Source organism: Xenopus tropicalis, chromosome 2, assembly GCF_000004195.4.
Source record: "Xenopus tropicalis strain Nigerian chromosome 2, UCB_Xtro_10.0, whole genome shotgun sequence".
Taxonomy (NCBI): Eukaryota; Metazoa; Chordata; class Amphibia; order Anura; family Pipidae; genus Xenopus; species Xenopus tropicalis.
In genome coordinates, this window is record NC_030678.2 from 178340129 (window position 1) to 178366082 (window position 25954).

Here is a 25954-nt window from a genome sequence, read left to right on the forward strand (position 1 = left end):
TTTCTTGGACTAAATGGGGCAAAAGCTGAAAGTCTGTAAATCACACAAAGCTGCCAAGGGGGGGGGGGGGTAACTTAACCCCCAAACCTAATCCTATTCAGACTTTATTCCAACCTTCCTTGTAAGTCTAGATCAGTAAATAAAGATTTACCCCAGTCCTTACCTTTGGGCCGGGCACTATGGCTCAGGAACATTAGGGGTATTGTATAGATCTGAAGTTCCTAAACTGTGGGACTGGGACCTCTGGGGGCCCAACAAAATCCAGGGGGGCAGCCTAAAGGTCAGTTTAGTTAAGATTTACTGGTAAATTCTTAGCTGTAATATTGGTGTGTAGGCGCCATCTCAGTGCCTTGTGCCTGAGTCTGAGCTTTCAGCCAGCGCTACACATTAGAACTGCTTTCAGCTAACCTATTGTTTCTCCTACTCCCATGTAACTGGGGGAGTCCCAAGCCGGACTTGGATTTCTTACTATTGAGTGCTATTCTGATACCTACTGGGAGCTGCTATCTTTCTCCCTTCCCATTGTTCTGCTGATCAGCTGCTGGGGGTGAGGGGGGGGATATCACTCAAACTTGCAGCGCAGCAGTAAAGTGTGACTGAAGTTTATCAGAGCACAGCTCACATGACACCCCTAGAGTGGTACTGGTACGGGGACCCAACCCTAACTGCCTTACACCCCTAGAGTGGTACTGGTACAGGGACCCAACCCTAACTGCCTTACACCCCTAGAGTGGTACTGGTACGGGGGCCCAACCCTAACTGCCTTACACCCCTAGAGTGGTACTGGTACGGGGGCCCAACCCTAACTGTCTTACACCCCTAGAGTGGTATTGGTATGGGGGCCCAACCCTAACTGTCTTACACCCCTAGAGTGGTACTGGTACGGGGGCCCAACCCTAACTGCCTTACACCCCTAGAGTGGTATTGGTATGGGGGCCCAACCCTAACTGCCTTACACCCCTAGAGCGGTACTGGTACAGGGACTCAACCCTAACTGCCTTACACCCCTAGAGTGGTACTGGTACCGGAGCCCAACCCTAACTGCCTTACACCCCTAGAGTGGTATTGGTATGGGGGCCCAACCCTAACTGCCTTACACCCCTAGAGCGGTACTGGTACGGGGCCCAACCCTAACTGCCTTACACCCCTAGAGTGGTACTGGTACAGGGACCCAACCCTAACTGCCTTACACCCCTAGAGTGGTACTGGTACGGGGGCCCAACCCTAACTGCCTTACACCCCTAGAGTGGTATTGGTATGGGGGCCCAACCCTAACTGCCTTACACCCCTAGAGTGGTACTGGTACAGGGACCCAACCCTAACTGCCTTACTCCCCTAGAGTGGTATTGGTATGGGGGCCCAACCCTAACTGCCTTACACCCCTAGAGCGGTACTGGTACAGGGGCCCAACCCTAACTGCCTTACACCCCTAGAGCGGTACTGGTACGGGGCCCAACCCTAACTGCCTTACACCCCTAGAGTGGTACTGGTACAGGGACCCAACCCTAACTGCCTTACACCCCTAGAGTGGTATTGGTATGGGGGCCCAACCCTAACTGCCTTACACCCCTAGAGCGGTACTGGTACAGGGGCCCAACCCTAACTGCCTTACACCCCTAGAGCGGTACTGGTACGGGGCCCAACCCTAACTGCCTTACACCCCTAGAGTGGTACTGGTACAGGGACCCAACCCTAACTGCCTTACACCCCTAGAGTGGTATTGGTATGGGGGCCCAACCCTAACTGCCTTACACCCCTAGAGCGGTACTGGTACAGGGGCCAAACCCTAACTGCCTTACACCCCTAGAGTGGTACTGGTACGGGGCCAAACCCTAACTGCCTTACACCCCTAGAGTGGTACTGGTACAGGGGCCCAACCCTAACTGCCTTACACCCCTAGAGCGGTACTGGTACGGGGCCCAACCCTAACTGCCTTACACCCCTAGAGTGGTACTGGTACAGGGGCCAAACCCTAACTGCCTTACACCCCTAGAGTGGTACTGGTACGGGGACCCAACCCTAACTGCCTTACACCCCTAGAGTGGTATTGGTATGGGGCCCAACCCTAACTGCCTTACACCCCTAGAGCGGTACTGGTACAGGGACCCAACCCTAACTGCCTTACACCCCTAGAGTGGTATTGGTATGGGGGCCCAACCCTAACTGCCTTACACCCCTAGAGCGGTACTGGTACAGGGGCCAAACCCTAACTGCCTTACACCCCTAGAGTGGTACTGGTACGGGGCCAAACCCTAACTGCCTTACACCCCTAGAGTGGTATTGGTATGGGGACCCAACCCTAACTGCCTTACACCCCTAGAGCAGTACTGGTACGGGGGCCCAACCCTAACTGCCTTACACCCCTAGAGTGGTACTGGTACGGGGGCCCAACCCTAACTGCCTTACACCCCTAGAGTGGTACTGGTACGGGGACCCAACCCTAACTGCCTTACACCCCTAGAGTGTTACTGGTACGGGGCCCAACCCTAACTGCCTTACACCCCTAGAGATGTACTGGTACGGGGGCCAACCCTAACTGCCTTACACCCCTAGAGTGGTACTGGTACGGGGGCCCAACCCTAACTGCCTTACACCCCTAGAGCCATACTGGTACAGGGACCCAATCCTAACTGCCTTACACCCCTAGAGTGGTACTGGTACGGGGGCACAACCCTAACTGCCTTACACCCCTAGAGTGGTACTGGTACGGGGGCCCAACCGTGACTGCCTTACACCCCTAGACCCGGTGCCCAGTAGTTGTACAGACCCGGTGCCCAGTAGGAGCCCAGTAGTTGTACAGCCCCAGTGCCCAGTAGTTGTACAGACCCAGTGCCCAGTAGTTGTACAGACCCGGTGCCCAGTAGTTGTACAGACCCGGTGCCCAGTAGTTGTACAGACCCAGTGCCCAGTAGTTGTACAGACCCGGTGCCCAGTAGTTGTACAGACCCAGTGCCCAGTAGTTGTACAGACACGGTGCCCAGTAGTTGTACAGACCCGGTGCCCAGTAGTTGTACAGACCCGGTGCCCAGTAGTTGTACAGACACGGTGCCCAGTAGTTGTACAGACCCGGTGCCCAGTAGTTGTACAGACCCGGTGCCCAGTAGTTGTACAGACCCGGTGCCCAGTAGTTGTACAGACCCGGTGCCCAGTAGGTGCCCAGCAGACTGGCAACTCACATGCAGATTCCTCGGATGAACAATGAAAGGAAATATTAATGTTTAATCAGCGGGACTCGGGCACGTGGGTCCCATGGCAGCCTAGGATGTGCCAGGCTAATGCTGTGCCTCAGAGTTTATATGAGCTTGGCATACCCAGGGGAGAAGGGCTGGTACCATCGCTGCTGCCACATTCAGGAATATCAGCTCAGTTCTAATTCAGGAGGCAGTTTAATTCCCACCGCGACATAATAACCAGCCGGATATAAAAGCCGCTTGACTAATAAAGGAATAATCACTAGGGACTCGCTGCATAGTAACGGGGAGAAACAAGCAGCAAAGGGAAAGAATTACTTACTGGCGCCTTATACTTGTAATTGGCAGTGCCCAGGCTGGCAGCCCCTGTAACTAAGTGCTAGAGGGGTACAAATCACTGAAGGCGGATCATTATGGGTCTGTATGATTTCAATATGGAGTTTGGAATACATTTTTTTTAAAGACTTTTGAGTTTGGGAAACATTAATGTACTTTAAAGTCCAATCCAAAGTCTAAGTTCCCCCCCCCAAACCCAGATTTATATATGTGCCCCCCACACAGAGTACATGTAAAGTATAAATATTATCAGCTATATACTATACATGGTATTAACCCATCATTATTGAATATATCTTATCAAATAGCATACTATACAGGTATGGGACCTGTTATCCAGAATGCTCAGGACCTGGGATTTTCTGGATATGGGACCTTTCTGTAATTTGGATCTTCATACCTTAAGTCTACTGAATCATTTAACCATGAAATAAACCCAATAGGGCTGTTCTGCCCCCAATAAGGGGTAATTATATCTTAGTTGGGATCAAGTACAGGTACTGTTTTATTATTACAGAGAAAAGGGAATCATTTAACCATGAAATAAACCCAATAGGGCTGTTCTGCCCCAATAAGGGGTAATTATATCTTAGTTGGGATCAAGTACAGGTACTTGAGCCCCCGGGGCTACACAGCGGGGTATTTATATAAACTATAGTAGGGTTTCTGTAGCAAACACCCCAGCTGTACCAGTGCAGGAACGGCTGCCCCCGGGGCTACACAGCGGGGTATTTATATAAACTATAGTAGGGTTTCTGTAGCAAACACCCCAGCTGTACCAGTGCAGGAATGGCTGCCCCCGGGGCTACACAGCGGGGTATTTATATAAACTATAGTAGGGTTTCTGTAGCAAACACCCCAGCTGTACCAGTGCAGGAATGGCTGCCCCCGGGGCTACACAGCGGGGTATTTATATAAACTATAGTAGGGTTTCTGTAGCAAACACCCCAGCTGTACCAGTGCAGGAACGGCTGCCCCCGGGGCTACACAGCGGGGTATTTATATAAACTATAGTAGGGTTTCTGTAGCAAACACCCCAGCTGTACCGGTGCAGGAATGGCTGCCCCCAGGGCTACACAGCGGGGTATTTATATAAACTATAGTAGGGTTTCTGTAGCAAACACCCCAGCTGTACTAGTGCAGGAATGGCTGCCCCCGAGGCTACACAGCGGGGTATTTATATAAACTATAGTAGGGTTTCTGTAGCAAACACCCCAGCTGTACCGGTGCAGGAATGGCTGCCCCCAGGGCTACACAGCGGGGTATTTATATAAACTATAGTAGGGTTTCTGTAGCAAACACCCCAGCTGTACCGGTGCAGGAATGGCTGCCCCCAGGGCTACACAGCGGGGTATTTATATAAACTATAGTAGGGTTTCTGTAGCAAACACCCCAGCTGTACTAGTGCAGGAATGGCTGCCCCCGGGGCTACACAGCGGGGTATTTATATAAACTATAGTAGGGTTTCTGTAGCAAACACCCCAGCTGTACCAGTGCAGGAATGGCTGCCCCGGGGGCTACACAGCGGGGTATTTATATAAACTATAGTAGGGTTTCTGTAGCAAACACCCCAGCTGTACCAGTGCAGGAATGGCTGCCCCGGGGGCTACACAGCGGGGTATTTATATAAACTATAGTAGGGTTTCTGTAGCAAACACCCCAGCTGTACTAGTGCAGGAATGGCTGCCCCGGGGGCTACACAGCGGGGTATTTATATAAACTATAGTAGTGTTACTGTAGCAAACACCCCAGCTGTACCAGGGCAGGAATGGCTGCCCCCGGGGCTACACAGCGGGGTATTTATATAAACTATAGTAGGGTTTCTGTAGCAAACACCCCAGCTGTACCGGTGCAGGAACGGCTGCCCCCGGGGCTACACAGCGGGGTATTTATATAAACTATAGTAGGGTTTCTGTAGCAAACACCCCAGCTGTACCAGTGCAGGAATGGCTGCCCCCGGGGCTACACAGCGGGGTATTTATATAAACTATAGTAGGGTTTCTGTAGCAAACACCCCAGCTGTACCAGTGCAGGAATGGCTGCCCCCGGGGCTACACAGCGGGGTATTTATATAAACTATAGTAGGGTTTCTGTAGCAAACACCCCAGCTGTACAGGAATGGCTGCCCCCGGGGCTACACAGCGGGGTATTTATATAAACTATAGTAGGGTTTCTGTAGCAAACACCCCAGCTGTACCGGTGCAGGAATGGCTGCCCCCGGGGCTACACAGCGGGGTATTTATATAAACTATAGTAGGGTTTCTGTAGCAAACACCCCAGCTGTACCGGTGGAGGAATGGCTGCCCCCGGGGCTACACAGCGGGGTATTTATATAAACTATAGTAGGGTTTCTGTAGCAAACACCCCAGCTGTACAGGAATGGCTGCCCCCGGGGCTACACAGCGGGGTATTTATATAAACTATAGTAGGGTTTCTGTAGCAAACACCCCAGCTGTACCGGTGGAGGAATGGCTGCCCCCGGGGCTACACAGCGGGGTATTTATATAAACTATAGTAGGGTTTCTGTAGCAAACACCCCAGCTGTACCAGTGCAGGAATGGCTGCCCCCGGGGCTACACAGCGGGGTATTTATATAAACTATAGTAGGGTTTCTGTAGCAAACACCCCAGCTGTACCAGTGCAGGGCAACAGTACATTATAAATTAATTACTTTGATACACTTTCATTTTTTGGTGTTACTGTTCCTTTAATTATATGGACAGTCTGTGGTTAAATGTTATTCATGGCTCTCTACAGAACTATCATTTGAAAACATTTGTTTTATAAAACTTCTGTTGCCAATAAATAGTTTATTTGTTAATGACAGACACAAGCTTTAAATAAAAACAGAAAAAGCTTTTGACTTTATAGTATTACCGTCCCTTTAAATTAGAAAGTTTTATCTTTCTCTTTAAATCGCCCCTTCAGCATCTGTTGCAATATGACGCAAGGTCCCGCCCCTTCGCCCCTCTGATTGGCCCCTTGTACAAAACAGGGCCACAGGCACCGCCCACCATAATATTTGTTCTAAAGCAGCAGCGACGGCTGGTTGGTGAGTCTTGTACATTGTGTTGTTTGCTAAACTACAACTCCCAGCATCCTTCAGCATTCAGTAATAGCTGGAAACTGCAGGGAGTCTTAGTATAGTCACAGTACTTGTTATTAATATAAAGGGGAGCTCGGCACCAAATCCCATCTCCCTCCACTGACCTTAATTGGCCTCCCCCCTCCCTGTTTCCTCCTTCTGGTCTGTAAATTCCCTGACACCGAGGCTGCAACAGATGAAGGACCAGGATTGGCTGAATCTGTGTAGTAACATAGTCATTTAAGGGGCTGTCCACCATAGAGTTAACCTTTAGTATAATGTAGAGAGTAATAGTCTAAGAAAACTTGCAATTGGTCCTCATTTTTTATTATTTGTAGTTTTTTTTTAGTTATTTCTTTTTCAGTTCAGCTACTCTCCAGTTTGGAGTTTCTGCAGTTATTTGGTTGCTAGGGTCCAAGTTACCTTAGCAACCAGGGTGTGGCTTGGATGAGAGGCTGATATGGGAAGAGGAGAGGGGCCGATTGGAAATGAAAGTTACACAAAGTAACAATAACAATAAAACTGGAGCCTCACAGAGCAATAGGGTTTGGCTGCCGGGGTCAGTGACCCCCATTAGTGATGAGCTAATCTGTCCCTTTGACAAAAAATGTGTAACTTCTTTTGAACAAATTTTTGCACTAAACAATCTGCAAATGGCGAAATGCAGAAATTTGCTCATCACGACCCCTTATTTTAAAGCTGCAAAGAGTTAAAAGGAGAAGGCAAATTTTTTAAAAACTATCAAAATAAAATAATGAAGACCAATTGAAAAGTTGCTTAGAAACGGCACAAAAGATTAAAAACAAACACCAGAAAGAGAAGACAAAAAGGAAGACTGGCTTTACTTCTGTCTCTAAATGACACTTTATACATCATACAGTACTTAAAACTGACTGTATACTTTTAAAGGGGATATAACCCCAACTGTGATGCTGCCCCACGGCGCCCCCTAGTTTTGCTATAGAAGTTGCCAAAAACCATCATTATAGATGCAAGGAAATTCCCCAATGAGAATTGTACTGATAAATAAGTTGATTATAAATGCAAAAGAACTGCCCAGTGAGAATGCTGATTCCCAGCACTGTGTCAGGCCCCTTGCTGGTACCTTACATATAGAGATAATGATGGCATTTTCTCCCCTCATTATATGGCACAGGAATCAGACATGGGGATAAAGGGACAGACTTGTTCAGTGCTGGGAAACTGTGCTTATTGCTCCCAACTCCAATTGCAGGAACAGAGAACAGGGAGCCGGATTTACTCACATCAGCTGGGATTCTCATTGGAGGATTTTTCGCATGTTAAAGCAGTCGCTGGCTGTGGGGATTTGGGGGAAAGTTTTATTGGGCAATATTGCTTTAAGAATACAGCCCTGATGTTGCTGGACTACAGCTCCCAGCATGCCCCAAGCTTCATTATATGTTACATTATTGTGGGATTTGTAGCCCAGTAACAACTGAGTAACGTTGGGTTGAGCCGCGCTGGGCAGCAGGGTTTGTATCCCCTTTAATAGCAGCCGTTACATTCCGGCCGTTACTCACACATGACAATAATTGTGCAACAAACACCAAACTGTCTCCCTTGAGCAGAAAAGCTTTGGCTTAAATCAATATAACGGAAACCATTGCGGCTTTTCCTCATTGCGAAAGGGAAAACAAATATTTTATCAGCTCACAAAAACAGGCAACGCGCCTCGAGTCTCGTCTGATAAAGGGTAAGTCAAAGCCAGAAACATTTCCACTTATTCAACAAGGAGCTGCTGGGGAGTTGTGTTCCCATTGCGTCTTTTGAAACATGACTTTTACTCTTAAATTCGTTTTTAAAAAGTTAATAAAAAAAAATATGAAGTCCTGTGTCAGGATTAGAACCAGGGACCTTCTGCACCGGACTGGGCTCCTCCTGGCTGAGCCGCGGCTGCAAGTTTTAGGATAGAACTTTGTTATTTTAAAGAGACACTGCCATGATTTTTATAGGGTTCTTTTTATTTCTGTGAACTGTGTTTAAACAATCCTCAAACTATGGTAATTTACCCGGCCCCCACTGCGTCCTCACCCCTGGCTACTACCTGTCTGCAGACGCAGCAGGGGAGCAGGGAGGGCATAGGGTGGCGCCGGAGGGCGCAGGGAGGAGCCGGAGGGTGCAGGGGGGAGCTGGAGGGTGCAGGGTGGAGTTGGTGAGTGCAGGGGGGAGCTGGAGGGAGCCAGAGGACTCAGGGGGGAGCCAGAGGGTGCAGAGGGGATCTGGAGGGTGCAGGGGGGAGTAGGAGGGTGCAGGGGGGAGTCGGAGGGCACAGGGGGGAGCCGGGGGGTGGAGAGAGGGAGCCAGAGGGTGCAGGGGGGAGCCAGAGGGTGCAGGGGGGAGTCGGAGGGTGCAGGGGGGGAGTCAGAGGTTACAGGGGGGAGCTGGGGGGTGCAGGGGGTAGTTGGAGGGGGGAGTCGGAGGGCACAGGGGGGAGCCGGGGGGTGCAGGGGGGAGCCAGAGGGTGCAGGGGGGAGCCGGAGGGCACAGGGAGGAGCTGGAGGGTGCAGGGAGGAGCCGGAGGATGCAGGGGGGAGCCAGAGGGCACAGGGGGGGAGCCGGAGGGTGCATGGGGTATTCAGAGGGTGCAGGGGGGAGTCAGAGGGCACAGGGGGGAGCCGGAGGGTGCATGGGGTATTCAGAGGGTGCAGGGGGGAGTCAGAGGGCACAGGGGGGAGCCGGAGGGTGCATGGGGTATTCAGAGGGTGCAGGGGGGAGTCAGAGGGCACAGGGGGGAGCCGGAGGGTGCATGGGGTATTCAGAGGGTGCAGGGGGGAGTCAGAGGGCACAGGGGGGAGCCGGAGGGTGCATGGGGTATTCAGAGGGTGCAGGGGGGAGTCAGAGGGCACAGGGGGGAGCCGGAGGGTGCAGGGGGAGCCAGAGGGTGCAGCCGTGAGTGGGCTATAGTTTGAGGACTACAGCCCTAAATGGCGGCTCAAGGGAAAGGATGTAAAAGGGCAATATTTACTGATATATATATTCCAGTTTGGGAGATTCTTTAATAGGCCACTTAACATAATATAAACTGTCTGTTGGTTACGTATTCATTGTGGGGTTTAGTTTGCCTTTAAGTAAAGGGCTGCATTGTGGTCACTGCCGGCCATGGTATAAATGAACTCGCTGCATTTAAAGATATTTTCAGATGTGCAATAAACACTGATTGTTATTATAATGGAGTTTTGCAGCCAAATACCATTAAATAACCCGCACTTAATGCCATGAACCCCACAATGTTGTTTTTTTCTTCTCCTTTCTGCAAAAAAAATGTGTTTTTTTCCTTTTTAAATGTTACTTTTCTTTACAGGAACAACTTCCTGGGCCAAAATGGCTGTCAGCACTGCCCAAGTGGGAAACCTCAGCATCACCACTCAGATTCTGCCGGCAACAGATGATGCTGCAACCGCTTCTGGGGCTAAAAAGACCCCGGTGACCTTTAAGGCGCATAAGGAGCTGCACATGAAGGCGCTGGGTGTGAGTAAAATGGCCGCTCTGGTACTGACGCTGATATTGCTCAGGGAGTTATTGTGCACCATCATGTTCCCAACTGCAGGGAGAAGGCGCTCCAGCACTGATACAGCTTTCAACTTCAGGGCCGCCATCAGAAATCATGGGGCCCCTCACAACAACATTTTCTGGGCCCCTCCTCCCATGCCCCCAATGGCCCTTCCCCAGAAACCACTGCCATCAGTACAAAGGACACACAGACATTGGTAGCCAGGGCCCCCCTAAAACATTGGTAGCCAGGGGTTACATTTTGCATTGGTGCCATCCCAGGGCCCCCTTAAACATTGCTGGTCCACCCCCTGTGTCCTAATACTATGGCCCACTCCCCACTGCTTCCTGCTCCCCCTCAGCATCCTGCAGCTCCCCCCCAGCATCCTGCAGCTCCCCCTTAGCATCCTGCAGCTCCCCCCCCAGCATCCTGCAGCTCCCCCTCAGCATCCTGCAGCTCCCCTCCTCAGCATCCTCCAGCTCCCCCCCTCAGCATCCTCCAGCTCCCCCCCAGCATCATGCAATGCCCCCCCAGCATCCTGCAGCTCCCCCCTCAGCATCCTGCAGCTCCCCCCCAGCATCCTGCAGCTCCCCCCCCAGCATCCTGCAGCTCCCCCCCCTCAGGATCCTCCAGCTCCCCCCCTCAGAATCCTCCAGCTCCACTCCCCAGCATCCTGCAGCTCCCCCCTCAGCATCCTCCAGCTCCCCCCCAGCATCCTGCAGCTCCCCCTCAGCATCCTGCAGCTCCCCCCCTCAGCATCCTCCAGCTCCCCCCCAGCATCCTGCAGCTCCCCCTCAGCATCCTGCAGCTCCCCCCCAGCATCCTGCAGCTCCCCCTCAGCATCCTGCAGCTCCCCCCCTCAGCATCCTCCAGCTCCCCCCCAGCATCATGCAATGCCCCCCCCAGCATCCTGCAGCTCCCCCCTCAGCATCCTGCAGGTCCCCCCCTCAGGATCCTCCATCTCCCCCCCTCAGAATCCTCCAGCTCCACTCCCCAGCATCCTGCAGCTCCCCCCCAGCATCCTGCAGCTCCCCCCTAAGCATCCTCCAGCTCCCCCCCAGCATCCTGCAGCTCCCCCTCAGCATCCTGCAGCTCCCCCCAGCATCCTGCAGCTCCAACCCTCAGCATCCTGCAGCTCCGCCCCAGCATCCTGCAGCTCCCCCCAGCATCCTGCAGCTCCCCCCCTCAGGATTCTCCAGCTCCCCCCTCAGCATCCTCCAGCTCCACTCCCCAGCATCCTGCAGCTCCCCCTCAGCATCCATCAGCTCCCCACAGCATCGTCCTCCCTCCAGGGGCTCCCCCCCAACTCCAACCTCCTGTTTCCGCCTGCCTTCTCAGTCCTTTGGCTGCATCTGTCCCTGGCTCCCCCTGCAGCCCATACTTTTATATGGTTGCACCCCGTGCGTACTGACATCACACACACATGGGGCGCAACCAATCAGGGCCCGGAATTCTTTAAAGAACGAGGATCATCAAGACCCGGGACAACTGTCCCCCCTGTGCCCCCGTGATGGTGGCCCTGGGACTTAATTTTGCAAAGGGGGAAACATTTGTCTGTGCAATATCCTTGGGATGTAAGGGTATCTCAGGGGGCATTGGGTGTGGGTAGCTGGTAGGCAGGCCGGGTAATTGGGCTCTTCATTCCTGGCTAATTGAGCAAAGGCAAGTCCAGGGGTCAGGGCAGACAAGGCAAAGTCCAAGTTCTGGTCAGGCAAAGTCAGGGAATAGGTCAAGGTGCAGCGAGTAGGCAAAGGCTGAATAACAGGACATGGGTAGGGCAGGGAGCAGGCATGGGAAAGTTAGGCCAGGTGTAAGGGCAACCAAGGCCAAGGATCAAGCAAGATACTAGGAAGGGTCACGTAACATTGTTTTCTATTTCACACCTTCAAGGGAAAGTTAATCCCATCATTTTTTTTTATTTCACCCAGTTTCAAGTGGAACTAAAACACAGTATTGATTTCCAAGGATCAGGGCCAATGCTCCTAAAATGGCTGCTTAAGTACTGAACGGCCATTTAAATTTTAATAATTTCTCAGACAATCGTGAATATCAGACTCAATATTTTTGTTCCACCCTGCCAACATTATTGTGACATTTAATAAATACAAGAATTTTGTTGTTTTTTGCAAAAAATATCATGTCAAGTAAAAAAAATTCTAGTTTTTGTAAATGTGCCCCTAAGTCACAGGTTAAGAGATTCCCTTTCCTTGCAGACCGTGCTGATCCTCGCTGGGCTGATGCAGATATCGTTTGGAATCATCATGACTGCGGCCGAGGAGGAATTATATTCATTAACCACACAAAGTCGAGTTTACTTTTGGGGCGGCTTGGTGGTAAGATATTTGCTCCCCTTACAGTGTATATATGTGTGTGTATTTGTATGTATTATGTATGTGTGTATGTATGTATGTATGTGTGTATGTATGTATGTACAGTATGTATATCTTTATTTATAAAGTGCTACTTATGTACCCAGCGCTGTACAGTAGAATACATTGATACAAACAGGGGGTTATTAAGATAATAGATAAATACACAGTATAACAATAAATACAGATAAATTCAAGATACAGTTGCAATAAGTTAACAGACAAAGACACAAGAGGATGGAGGTCCCTGCCCCGTAGAGCTTACAATCTATATGGGAGGGTAACTTACAGAAACAAATAGGCAAATATAAGTGCTGTAGGTCACAGTGGGTGACAATATAATATAATAAGTGCCAGTTCCCGGATCAGGTGCTGGGCGAGTGCTCCAATAGGGAGTCTTTAAGTTTAGTTTTAAACAGACTGAGGGAGAAAATCAGGGAGGGCATTCCCAATGTGAGGGGCAGCAGGACAGAAAGGGTTAAGGTGTGAAACAGCAGTAGTAGTGGGGGGGGCACAACCAAGCGGTTGCTCTGTGAGGAGCAGAGGAGTTGCCCAGGAACATACGGAGACACAAGGGAAGAGATGTAGTGAGGAGCAGAGGAGTCGGCAGGAACGTACGGAGACACAAGGGAAGAGATGTAGTGAGGAGCAGAGGAGTCGGCAGGAACGTACGGAGACACAAGGGAAGAGATGTAGTGAGGAGCAGAGGAGTCGGCAGGAACGTACGGAGACACAAGGGAAGAGATGTAGTGAGGAGCAGAGGAGTCGGCCAGGAACGTACGGAGACACAAGGGAAGAGATGTAGTGAGGAGCAGAGGAGTCGGCAGGAACGTACGGAGACACAAGGGAAGAGATGTAGTGAGGGGCAGAGGAGGAGCAGAGGAGTCGGCCAGGAAGGAACGTACAGAGACACAAGGGAAGAGATGCAGTAAGGGGCAGAGGAGGAGCAGAGGAGTCGACAGGAATGTACGGAGACACAAGGGAAGAGATGTAGTGAGGAGCAGAGGAGTCGGCAGGAACGTACGGAGACACAAGGGAAGAGATGTAGTGAGGGGCAGAGGAGGAGCAGAGGAGTCGGCCAGGAAGGAACGTACAGAGACACAAGGGAAGAGATGCAGTAAGGGGCAGAGGAGGAGCAGAGGAGTCGACAGGAATGTACGGAGACACAAGGGAAGAGATGTAGTGAGGAGCAGAGGAGTCAGCCAGGAACGTACGGAGACACAAGGGAAGGGATGTAGTGAGGAGCAGAGGAGTCGGCAGGAACGTACGGAGACACAAGGGAAGAGATGTAGTGAGGAGCAGAGGAGTCGGCCAGGAACGTACGGAGACACAAGGGAAGAGATGTAGTGAGGGGCAGAGGAGTCGGCCAGGAACGTACGGAGACACAAGGGAAGAGATGTAGTGAGGGGGCAGAGGAATGGGGGAAAGGTTAAGAGAAGGAGTTTGTAAGATATTCTTTGTTTAATAGGAAGCCACGATAAGGACTTTAGCAGGGGAAGGGCCTGAACTCTCCTGGGTGAGAGGGGGAGAATTCTGGCAGCAGTATTTAATACAGACTGTAGGGGGGAAAGATGGGAGTTAGGGAGGCCGGTTAGTAGCAGGTTACAGTAGCCCAGTTGTGATAGGATGAGAGCATGAGTCGGGATAGGATGAGAGCATGAGTCGGGATAGGATAAGAGCATGAGGAGCACTTTCTCACACACTCACATTCAAGACTTTACGAGAGAGGCACCCCTTTTCTGGGATTTTCTCCCACAATCTGTCGGGCTTTCTGCCCCGTCTCCTGATGCCCTTCTGTCAGAGCGCTGAATGGATGTTGCTTGGGCACATGCCTCCGAATCTGCCTCCTGAATCAGCTTTGGCTACGCGTGCCCCAGCGAGATCCCTATTGGGGAAGGTCAGAGGTCAGAAGTCAAGGCATGATGGCGCCTTTAACTTCCCTACACTAAGCGGCAGATTTAGGGCAGTTTCGGCACCCAGGGGAACTTCAGCAGAGAATATATGGGAGGAAGCTGGGGGCTAGGGTTGGCACAACAGTAGAAATGGCCTTACTCTTCATTTTCTTCTCCACTCACCTTTGAAAGACATTCCAAGCCCAAGAACAGCCTCTGTTCCTACAATCTTGGCTTTCAGTTAGATAGATATACCCCAACCCCTCTCTCATTAATATCATTAACACGGTCAGGTGATACTCATGTCCCAGCGCCCATAAACAGATCCACCCTTATTTAACCATTAAATAAACCCAATAGGGCTGTTCTGCCCCCAATAAGGGGTAATTATATCTTAGTTGGGATCAAGTACAGGTACTGTTTTATTATTACAGAGAAAAGGGAATCATTTAACCATTAAATAAACCCAATAGGGCTGTTCTGCCCCCAATAAGGGGTAATTATATCTTAGTTGGGATCAAGTACAGGTACTGTTTTATTATTACAGAGAAAAGGGAATCATTTAACCATGAAATAAACCCAATAGGGCTGTTCTGCCCCAATAAGGGGTAATTATATCTTAGTTGGGATCAAGTACAGGTACTGTTTTATTATTACAGAGAAAAGGGAATCATTTAACCATGAAATAAACCCAATAGGGCTTTTCTGCCCCAATAAGGGGTAATTATATCTTAGTTGGGATCAAGTACAGGTACTGTTTTATTATTACAGAGAAAAGGGAATCATTTAACCATTAAATAAACCCAATAGGGCTGTTCTTCCCCCAATAAGGGGTAATTATATCTTAGTTGGGATCAAGTACAGGTACTGTTTTATTATTACAGAGAAAAGGGAATCATTTAACCATTAAATAAACCCAATAGGGCTGTTCTTCCCCCAATAAGGGGTAATTATATCTTAGTTGGGATCAAGTACAGGTACTGTTTTATTATTACAGAGAAAAGGGAATCATTTAACCATTAAATAAACCCAATAGGGCTGTTCTGCCCCCAATAAGGGGTAATTATATCTTAGTTGGGATCAAGTACAGGTACTGTTTTATTATTACAGAGAAAAGGGAATCATTTAACCATTAAATAAACCCAATAGGGCTGTTCTGCCCCCAATAAGGGGTAATTATATCTTAGTTGGGATCAAGTACAGATACTGTTTTATTATTACAGAGAAAAGGGAATCATTTAACCATTAAATAAACCCAATAGGGCTGTTCTGCCCCCAATAAGGGGTAATTATATCTTAGTTGGGATCAAGTACAGGTACTGTTTTATTATTACAGAGAAAAGGGAATCATTTAACCATTAAATAAACCCAATAGGGCTGTTCTTCCCCCAATAAGGGGTAATTATATCTTAGTTGGGATCAAGTACAGGTACTGTTTTATTATTACAGAGAAAAGGGAATCATTTAACCATTAAATAAACCCAATAGGACTGGAGTCTATGGGAGACAGGCTTTTGGTAATTCTGAGCTTTCTGGATAACAGGTTTCCAGATAAGGGATCCCATACCTATACTTTGAAATAGCGCTTGACGTATCATTTTTGTGTGTGTTTGTGCTGTGTATATAGGTTTTACCATCTTCAAACAAACATAAATGCAACTATTGTATATAATTTTTTTGACAACGTTTTTATTCTTTTCTAAAGGGCATTTACGCGGGATGTATGACTGTGGTTTTGGCAACGACAGAAAATGTTAAAATGGTAATAAAAAAACATGGTGTTTTCCTCTAATAATGATGAACTGTACGAATACAAACTGTGTATAGCTGGAATATGATCATACGATTGTACAGATTTTTAAGGCACAGTGAAAAACTGCCCCATAGGGTTTACATTTTGGCCCGTGGCATGTACGGCGTGGGGATATAAGGAATTCCCAAAGGGTATAGCCGGTTGGGATAAGAAACACAGACTAGATATGAAACAGATTCAGAGGGTGGGTTATACCAGGAAACCTGGGGGGGGGTGTAATGGACATCAATCAGTTGCCCCTCTTGCCAGTAACTTTTACCAAAATGTAGATGAATTATTACACTACCGCTGCTCCTCCCATTGGGATCATTTTCATAAGTTAGGAGAAGGAAAGGTACGAACTCAGTAGCTTTATCAGAAAGGTCTATGTAAATACAGCCATAAGCACTCACAGGAATGCTACACTGAGTCCTCTATCAATAGAAACACAGGATTTCTTGTTTCCTTTTTTGTAAACATGTTCTTAGGGAATCAGACTTCCTCTCCCAGAAATATCCTTTAGGGCAGGGCACAAGTCTGCTCTCCTACCCCTCCCATCAGAATTCACTCCCCCTCCCATCAGAATTCGCTCCCCCTCCCATCAGAATTCGCTGCCCCTCCCATCAGAATTCGTTCCCCCTCCCATCAGAATTCACTCCCCCTCCCATCAGAATTTGCTCCCCCTCCCATCAGAATTCACTTCCCCCTCCCATCAGAATTCACTCCCCCCTCCCATTAGAATTTACTCCTCCCTCCCATCAGAATTCACTCTCCCTCCCATCAGAATTCACTCCCCCTCCCATCAGAATTGGCTACCAGCCAGAGCTACAGTAGGGAAGCTACTGAGACCAAGCTAAAATGGCATCTTAAACAAACAGAGGGAGCTTCTAGGGCTGTTACTCAGGCAGGTAAAGCTTTCTGCAGAATAAATATAGGGTTCTAGGTGGCACTAACGTGGTGAATCTATTGGCAGTAAAATGCCAAAATTTCTTTCCTTACCCTTCAAGTTGCACATTTTTTACACATTTTGATGTGACCACGCCTATGTCTTAATGTAGGTATCTTTTGATTTAAGGGGGGGAACATGAAACCCAAATTCTTTTTTTTTAATTAAATCATCCATACCTATTATAAATAGGTATTTTTAATTTAGATTTAGATTTTCAATTATAATGACTTTTAATTTCCATTCAGCACTTCCTAGATATCACCTTGATGGCAATTGCATTAGATTTTAGGGGAAATAAAGCTTTGCCTTTGGAATCATATTTACAAAATGGCGCCGGCCTGCTGGCTGTGACTGTAAATATGACTCCCATAATGAATATGTTTCTGATTATTTTAGATAAAGGCATCGTTGGGATCTAATGCTGTGAATGCAGTGCTTGGGGCAGTGGCGCTTATCCTTTATATGGTTCAGCTGTACAGAGAAACAACCATTTCTTGGATTGCCCAGTACCATGACGCAGCAACTCACTGCAACTTATCAAGAACAACAGATAGAGATAGCTATGATTACTACTACTACTATGGCTATGACAGCGAGGAGGTTTATGTGAGTTTGATATATTTATTGCACTTTGTACTATAAAAAAACATAATAAGGTTAAAGGGTAACTAAACCCTGCTGCCCAGCGCAGATCAACCCAATGTTACTCAGTTGTTACTGGGCTACAAATCCCACAATAATGTAACATATAATGAAGCTTGGGGCATGCTGGGAGCTGTAGTCCAGCAACATCAGGGCTGTATTCTTAAAGCAATATTGCCCAATAAAACTTTCCCCCAAATCCCCACAGCCAGCGACTGCTTTAACATGCGAAAAATCCTCCAATGAGAATCCCAGCTGATGTGAGTAAATCCGGCTCCCTGTTCTCTGTTCCTGCAATTGGAGTTGGGAGCAATAAGCACAGTTTCCCAGCACTGAACAAGTCTGTCCCTTTATCCCCATGTCTCATATATATCAGTAAATATTGCCCTTTTACATCCTTTCCCTTGAGCCGCCATTTTGTGATGGGCTGTGTGCTCCCTCAGAGATCAGCTGACAGGAAGTGATGCAGCTCTACCTGTAACAGGAAGTAGTGTGGGAGCAAAAGGCAGAACTCTTCCCATTCATTGGCTGATGGGGCCTAGCATGTATGTGTGCCTTGGCTTGTTTGTGTGCACTGGGACTCCTATGATCCCAGGGGGCGGGGCTTAGTACATAAAATGGCAGTTACCTATTTAGGATTACCCAATAGCACATTCTGCTAAAAAAAAAGTATATTTATATGAAAATGGTTTATTTAGATGAAGCAGGGCTTTACATACAAGTTGTTTATGCAATATATTTTTATAGAGACCTACATTGGGGGTATAGTGTCCCTTTAACTACAGCTTTAAAGGGGATGTTCACCTTTGAGAGTGATCATCTAAATCATCCATAGCTGTTATAAATGTATTTAAAAATCTGAGCTGTCAATCATATATTGCCTGCCCCGCCTCTATGCCGCAGGCATAGAGGCGGGGCAGGCAATATATGATTGACAGCTCAGATTTTTAATAATAATTACTTGAACTTCCCATTCAGCACTTCCTAGATATCCCCTAGATGGCAAATGCATAAGATTTTGGGGGGATACACAGCTTTGCCTTAATAACAGTGCACACAAAATGGCGCCGGCCTGCTGGCTGTGACTACTAGTCCAAGACTGAAGGGAAAATAAATTCAATAATTGAAATAGTGCAAGTAAAGTTTATTTTGCTCTACTAACCTGATTCAAAAGGATTTGGAATTATTTCTTAGGGTGACAGGTCCCCTTTAATCTGTTTTTCTTTTCTCTTTACTCCCAGGGTCTCCGGGTGGCAGTGAGTTCCTTGGTGCTCCTATTCGCTCTCACCGCTTTCTTCACCTCTGTCTCTGTCATTGTTTTGGGAAGGAAAGTTCTAAATGACGAACAATACTTTATGCTGGTAATTGATTTATTTTCTATTTCATTTTATTGTATATTGTATTACACTTATTTTCTGCCTGCAACTAACATGAATGGGGGTCGATGTTATGGATATTAGTGTTTCTCCAACACACGTTAGTAACACAATAGTGATCATATAGTGAATAAAATACCCCCTATTGTAATATATAGGGATATTATAAGCCCCCGAGGAGTTCCTTATAATATATAGTGAATAAAGTGCCCCCTATTGTAACATATAGGGATATTATAAGTTCCCGAGGAGTTCCTTATAATATATAGTGAATAAAGTGCCCCCTATTGTAACATATAGGGATATTATAAGTCCCCCAAGGGGTTCCTTATAATATATAGTGAATAAAGTGCCCCCTATTGTAACATATAGGGATATTATAAGTCCCCCAAGGGGTTCCTTATAATATATAGTGAATAAAGTGCCCCCTATTGTAACTTATAGGGATATTATAAGTCCCCGAGGGGTTCCTTATAATATATAGTGAATAAAGTGCCCCCTATTGTAACATATAGGGATATTATAAGCCCCCTGAGGAGTTCCTTATAATATATAGTGAATAAAGTGCCCCCTATTGTAACATATAGGGATATTATAAGTTCCCGAGGAGTTCCTTATAATATATAGTGAATAAAGTGCCCCCTATTGTAACATATAGGCATATTATAAGCCCCCGAGGAGTTCCTTATAATATATAGTGAATAAAGTGCCCCCTATTGTAACATATAGGGATATTATAAGTTCCCGAGGAGTTCCTTATAATATATAGTGAATAAAGTACCCCCTATTGTAACATATAGGGATATTATAAGTCCCCGAGGAGTTCCTTATAATATATAGTGAATAAAGTGCCCCCTATTGTAACATATAGGGATATTATAAGTCCCCCAAGGGGTTCCTTATAATATATAGTGAATAAAGTGCCCCCTATTGTAACTTATAGGGATATTATAAGCCCCTGAGGAGTTCCTTATAATATATAGTGAATAAAGTGCCCCCTATTGTAACATATAGGGATATTATAAGCCCCCCGAGGAGTTCCTTATAATATATAGTGATTAAAGTGCCCCCTATTGTAACATATAGGGATATTATAAGTTCCCGAGGAGTTCCTTATAATATATAGTGAATAAAGTGCCCCCTATTGTAACATATAGGGATATTATAAGCCCCCGAGGAGTTCCTTATAATATATAGTGAATAAAGTGCCCTATATTGTACTATTGTAACATATAGGGATATTATAAGTTCCCGAGGAGTTCCTTATAATCTATAGTGAATAAAGTGCCCCCAATTGTAACATATAGGGATATTATAAGTCCCCAAGGAGTTCCTTATAATATATAGTGAATAAAGTACCCCCAATTGTAACATATAGGGATATTATAAAGGTGCCCATACAAGTGAAGAATTATAATGGCGGCAACGGGGCAGTCGGTTCAGGGACCGCATCAATGAGCCGATGCGGTCCCTAATCCAACTTAATCTTTTAAACTGCCCAATCAAAATGTGGCCAATATCAGGCCAGATATTGGTCAGGCATGGCCATCATTTCTGCCCCTACACGGGCCGATAAGCTGCTGAATTGGCCCGTGTATGGCCACCTTAAGTCACAGAAGAGTTCCATGGCTGAAGGCCGAGGGCTTTTATACAGGCCATGGAACTCAGAGGTGACTTCTAATATCCTCATATTTCAAGTTTCAGTGAGTCATGTGACAGAAATGACATCACTATGCTCTGATTATAACTGATGACATCACTGTTTATAAGGATATAATTTACAGTTTGGTACCATAGGGAAATGAACCAACTGTATATTATATGAATAATAATCTGTGGAAAGAAAACACAAAAGAATAAGCAAAACATCTCTGAAGCTATTTTTATACAATTAGGGGCTCATTTATTAACCATCAATTTTTGATTTTAAACTTGATTCGAATTCTCTCTGAAAAAGTTGCAGAGAAAAAATGCTGCAATTTTTGCGAGATTTACTATGAGTTTAAAAGGCTAAAAATCCAAATTCAACTTAATCCAGATTAAACTTGCCGAGTTCATGTAGAAGCCAATGGCAAAGGGTCCCTTCTTTATACCAGTATGGGACCCATTATCCAGAATGCTCAGAGCCTGGGGTTTTCCGGATAAGGGGTCTTTCCATAATTTGAATTATTTGATTAAAATGGAGTCTATGGGAGACGGCCTTTCCGTAATTTGGAACTGTCTGGATAATGGGTTTACGGATAAGGGGTCTGACACCTGTATTAAACATGTTGCCAGCCATAGATGAGACAATGGGTAGCACCCGTTGCTAGGGGCTGCCAGCATTGCAGGCTGGGGTTTTGGACTCCCATGGGGGGTTTTGGCGACTCGGGGGGCAGAGGGCTCTGGCAAAAGGTTTAATATTATTAATAATGAAATCTCCTCTTCTCCTTCAGAACTGAATAACCCTCAACCGTGAAACACAATGGTGGAGACTTACCTGCTGCACTCACTGTACATAATGCCCCGGGGGCAGGAATAATCAGAGACCACTCGCATTGCGCATCACTGAGAGAGGATGAAGCAATGTATACTTATATATAAAGGAATGGGATCTGTTATCCAGACTGCTTGGGTTTTCCTGAATAAGGGGTGTCTGTGTAATATGGATCCCCATACTTTATAAATTAAAACATTAAAGGGGACCTGTCACCCACATATAAAAATCCCAGCTGTCAATCATAAATTGCTATGCCTTAGGGATAGAGGTGGAGCAGGTAAGAACTTTCACTTTCCATCCAGCACTTCAGAAATATCACTGCACTATCCCCTTCCTCCTCGCCATCTAATTGTGTAGCCATTTTATCAAATAAACAGGATTTTGGCATTACTAACAGTGTCCACAAAATGGCTGCTGCCTGCTTACTGTGACTGAGCAATTTCAACACTGAAGGAAATAAGATTTATATTGTTTATTTAGTGTAAGTGAAGTCTATTTTGCTCAACTAACATGATAGAGATAAATCTGTGATTATTTTTCAGGATGACAGGTCCCCTTTAATTAACCCCAATAGGATTGTTTTACCTTCAATAAAGGTTAATTATGTCTTAGTTGGGATCAAGTACAGGTACTGTTTTATTATTACAGAGAAAAGGGAATCATTTAACCATGAAATAAACCCAATAGGGCTGTTCTGCCCCAATAAGGGGTAATTATATCTTAGTTGGGATCAAGTACAGGTACTGTTTTATTATTACAGAGAAAAGGGAATCATTTAACCATTAAATAAACCCAATAGGGCTGTTCTGCCCCAATAAGGGGTAATTATATCTTAGTTGGGATCAAGTACAGGTACTGTTTTATTATTACAGAGAAAAGGGAATCATTTAACCATTAAATAAACCTAATAGGGCTGTTCTGCCCCAATAAGGGGTAATTATATCTTAGTTGGGATCAAGTACAGGTACTGTTTTATTATTACAGAGAAAAGGGAATCATTTAACCATTAAATAAACCCAATAGGGCTGTTCTGCCCCAATAAGGGGTAATTATATCTTAGTTGGGATCAAGTACAGGTACTGTTTTATTATTACAGAGAAAAGGGAATCATTTTAAAAATAAGAATTATTTTCTTAATGGACTATATTAGAGATGGGTTTGTTATAATTCAGAGTTTTTTAGGGATAATGGGTTTCCATATAATACCTTGAATTTGTTTTACTACTCCCTCCAATACAATTTTCTTCATTTTTAACTTACCTTATTGCTTTTTTGGAAGCTTTGTTGGACTTCTACTTAGGTACGTAAAAATCTGAATTTTTTGATTAAAATGGAATCTATGGGTAATTATCGTCCTGTAATTCAGAGCTTTCTGGATAAACGGTTTCCAGATAATAGACCATCATATACATATGTATGCAACACAGTATATCATTAAACCACTTTATACTCATACTCGGTTTGAATGTATCTGTAGTTTAAAACCTATAGAGTTTATGGTTATTTGAGTGACCACTATGAGCCACTATGGTTAGTTATACAATTCAGTAGAAATGAACAGTATATGAAGACTTTTTATAATTACAGGTATGGGACCTGTTATCCAGAATGTTTGGGACCTGGGGGTTTCCGGATAAGGGATCTTTCCGTAATTTGGATCTCCATAACTTAAGTCTGCTAAAAATAATTTAAATATTGAATAAACCCAATAGGGCTGTTCTGCCCCAATAAGGGGTAATTATATCTTAGTTGGGATCAAGTACAGGTACTGTTTTATTATTACAGAGAAAAGGGAATCATTTAACCATTAAATAAACCCAATAGGGCTGTTCTGCCCCAATAAGGGGTAATTATATCTTAGTTGGGATCAAGTACAGGTACTGTTTTATTATTACAGAGAAAAGGGAATCATTTAACCATTAAATAAACCCAATAGGGCTGTTCTGCCCCAATAAGGGGTAATTATATCTTAGTTGGGATCAAGTACAGGTACTGTTTTATTATTACAGAGAAAAGGGAATCATTTAACCATTAAATAACCCAATAGGGCTGTTCTGCCCCAATAAGGGGTAATTATATCTTAGTTGGGATCAAGTACAGGTACTGTTTTATTATTACAGAGAAAAGGGAATCATTTAACCATGAAATAAACCCAATAGGGCTGTTCTGCCCCAATAAGGGGTAATTATATCCTAGTTGGGATCAAGTACAGGTACTGTTTTATTATTACAGTGAAAAGGGAATCATTAAACCATTAAATAAACCCAATAGGGCTGTTCTGCCCCCAATAAGGGGTAATTATATCTTAGTTGGGATCAAGTACAGGTACTGTTTTATTATTACAGAGAAAAGGAAATCATTTAACCATTAAATAAACCCAATAGGGCTGTTCTGCCCCCAATAAGGGGTAATTATATCTTAGTTGGGATCAAGTACAGGTACTGTTTTATTATTACAAAGAAAAGGGAATCATTTAACCATGAAATAAACCCAATAGGGCTGTTCTGCCCCCAATAAGGGGTAATTATATCTTAGTTGGGATCAAGTACAGGTACTGTTTTATTATTACAGAGAAAAGGGAATCATTTAACCATTAAATAAACCCAATAGGGCTGTTCTGCCCCCAATAAGGGGTAATTATATCTTAGTTGGGATCAAGTACAGGTACTGTTTTATGATTACAAAGAAAAGGGAATCATTTAACCATGAAATAAACCCAATAGGGCTGTTCTGCCCCCAATAAGGGGTAATTATATCTTAGTTGGGATCAAGTACAGGTACTGTTTAATTATTACAGAGAAAAGGGAATCATTTAACCATGAAATAAACCCAATAGGGCTGTTCTGCCCCCAATAAGGGGTAATTATATCTTAGTTGGGATCAAGTACAGGTACTGTTTTGTTATTACAGAGAAAAGGGAATCATTTAACCATGAAATAAACCCAATAGGGCTGTTCTGCCCCCAATAAGGGGTAATTATATCCTAGTTGGGATCAAGTACAGGTACTGTTTTATTATTATAGTGAAAAGGGAATCATTTAACCATTCAATAAACCCAATAGGGCTGTTCTGCCCCAATAAGGGGTAATTATATTTTAGTTGGGATCAAGTACAGGTACTGTTTTATTATTACAGAGAAAAGGGAATCATTTAACCATGAAATAAACCCCATAGGGCTGTTCTGCCCCCAATAAGGGGTAATTATATTTTAGTTGGGATCAAGTACAGGTACTGTTTTATTATTACAGAGAAAAGGGAATCATTTAACCATGAAATAAACCCAATAGGGCTGTTCTGCCCCCAATAAGGGGTAATTATATCTTAGTTGGGATCAAGTACAGGTACTGTTTTATTATTACAGAGAAAAGGGAATCATTACACATTAAATAAACACAATAGGGCTGATATGCCTCCATTCTGCACTGGCCACACAAGGGTACTATTATGGGGTCACCATGCACCATGATTTTCTCTCCAAACAATCCGGCCCACACATAGCGAAACCCGGCATCGAATGCAATACAATCTGCAGGCTTTTCCGGAAATGAGGCAAGGTTGGTCCCTTCGCTCCCGGACATTGTAATCACCCTGGGTGGATCACACACACTGCTTCTCGTTGCTGGCTCATGCCATTCTAAGATGGCCGCCGTGATGTCAGGTCTCTCTGTCACGCCCAGGCCTCTTGGTGCACTTTCCAATGATTCCAATGTCTTCCAGTTTCCTTTTGGCACCAACAGCCCTGCAACCTGATTGGCTAGGAGCCTTGCCTTGTTCTTTTCGTGCCAAATGTCCCTGATGGATCAGGGTGGGCCCAAATTTAGCACGGTCATAAGAAAAGGGAGCAACAGTCACACAAGGCCACAATTCCCTTAGGGCCCTTGCTTAACGATTTCTGCTTCTATCTCAGCAGAGCCTCCAAATGTAGCCCTCTTTTGCTACTGCTGAACTTCTAGCATGCAATTGTATGTGTGTGGCGCTACAGGAGCCCTGTGCCTCTGCTTATATGGAAGCGCTTACCAGGCAGTTGAGGATCCACTCTTTAAGGAATTGGCCAGGAGACTGGAAGTGCTGAATTACCAAATGAACTTGAACACCCAATAATATGATACGCAGGTTCAGGTACTGTGCTCCTTATTTCTCCTAGGAGACCCTCTCACTTCCTGGTAGTTCCACCAAGAGACCCTTTCTCTTAGGCCTCTCCCTGGTACTCACACCAGAAGACCCTCTTGCTTAGGCAATCTTCTTTCTATGGTCCATAGCTACCACCTGAGCTGGCCACTTAGTGTATCTGAACTCTGGCCAGTAATACCGGGAGGTCATAACCTCACTATC

At 45.8% G+C, this 25954-nt stretch overlaps 1 protein-coding gene across 1 annotated transcript; it reads left to right on the forward strand.

Annotated features, from left to right (window-relative positions):
- Positions 1-6510: 6510 nt before the first annotated feature.
- Positions 6511-22013, forward strand: LOC116408930. Its single transcript, XM_031897411.1, has 7 exons — positions 6511-6579; positions 9935-10101; positions 12337-12456; positions 16090-16146; positions 17522-17731; positions 19009-19128; positions 21579-22013. Exons 2-7 carry the CDS (start codon positions 9955-9957, stop codon positions 21582-21584), a joined length of 660 nt encoding a protein of 219 aa, XP_031753271.1. The 5' UTR covers positions 6511-6579; positions 9935-9954; the 3' UTR covers positions 21585-22013.
- Positions 22014-25954: the final 3941 nt, after the last annotated feature.

Bases quoted from the DNA above. Each gene is read 5' to 3' on its own strand.
- LOC116408930 (XM_031897411.1), top strand. From the start codon at position 9,955: ATGGCTGTCAGCACTGCCCAAGTGGGAAACCTCAGCATCACCACTCAG. The intron at 10,102-12,336 runs GTGAGTAAAATG...CTTTCCTTGCAG, and splicing joins TGCACATGAAGGCGCTGGGT to ACCGTGCTGATCCTCGCTGG. The intron at 12,457-16,089 runs GTAAGATATTTG...TCTTTTCTAAAG, and splicing joins ACTTTTGGGGCGGCTTGGTG to GGCATTTACGCGGGATGTAT.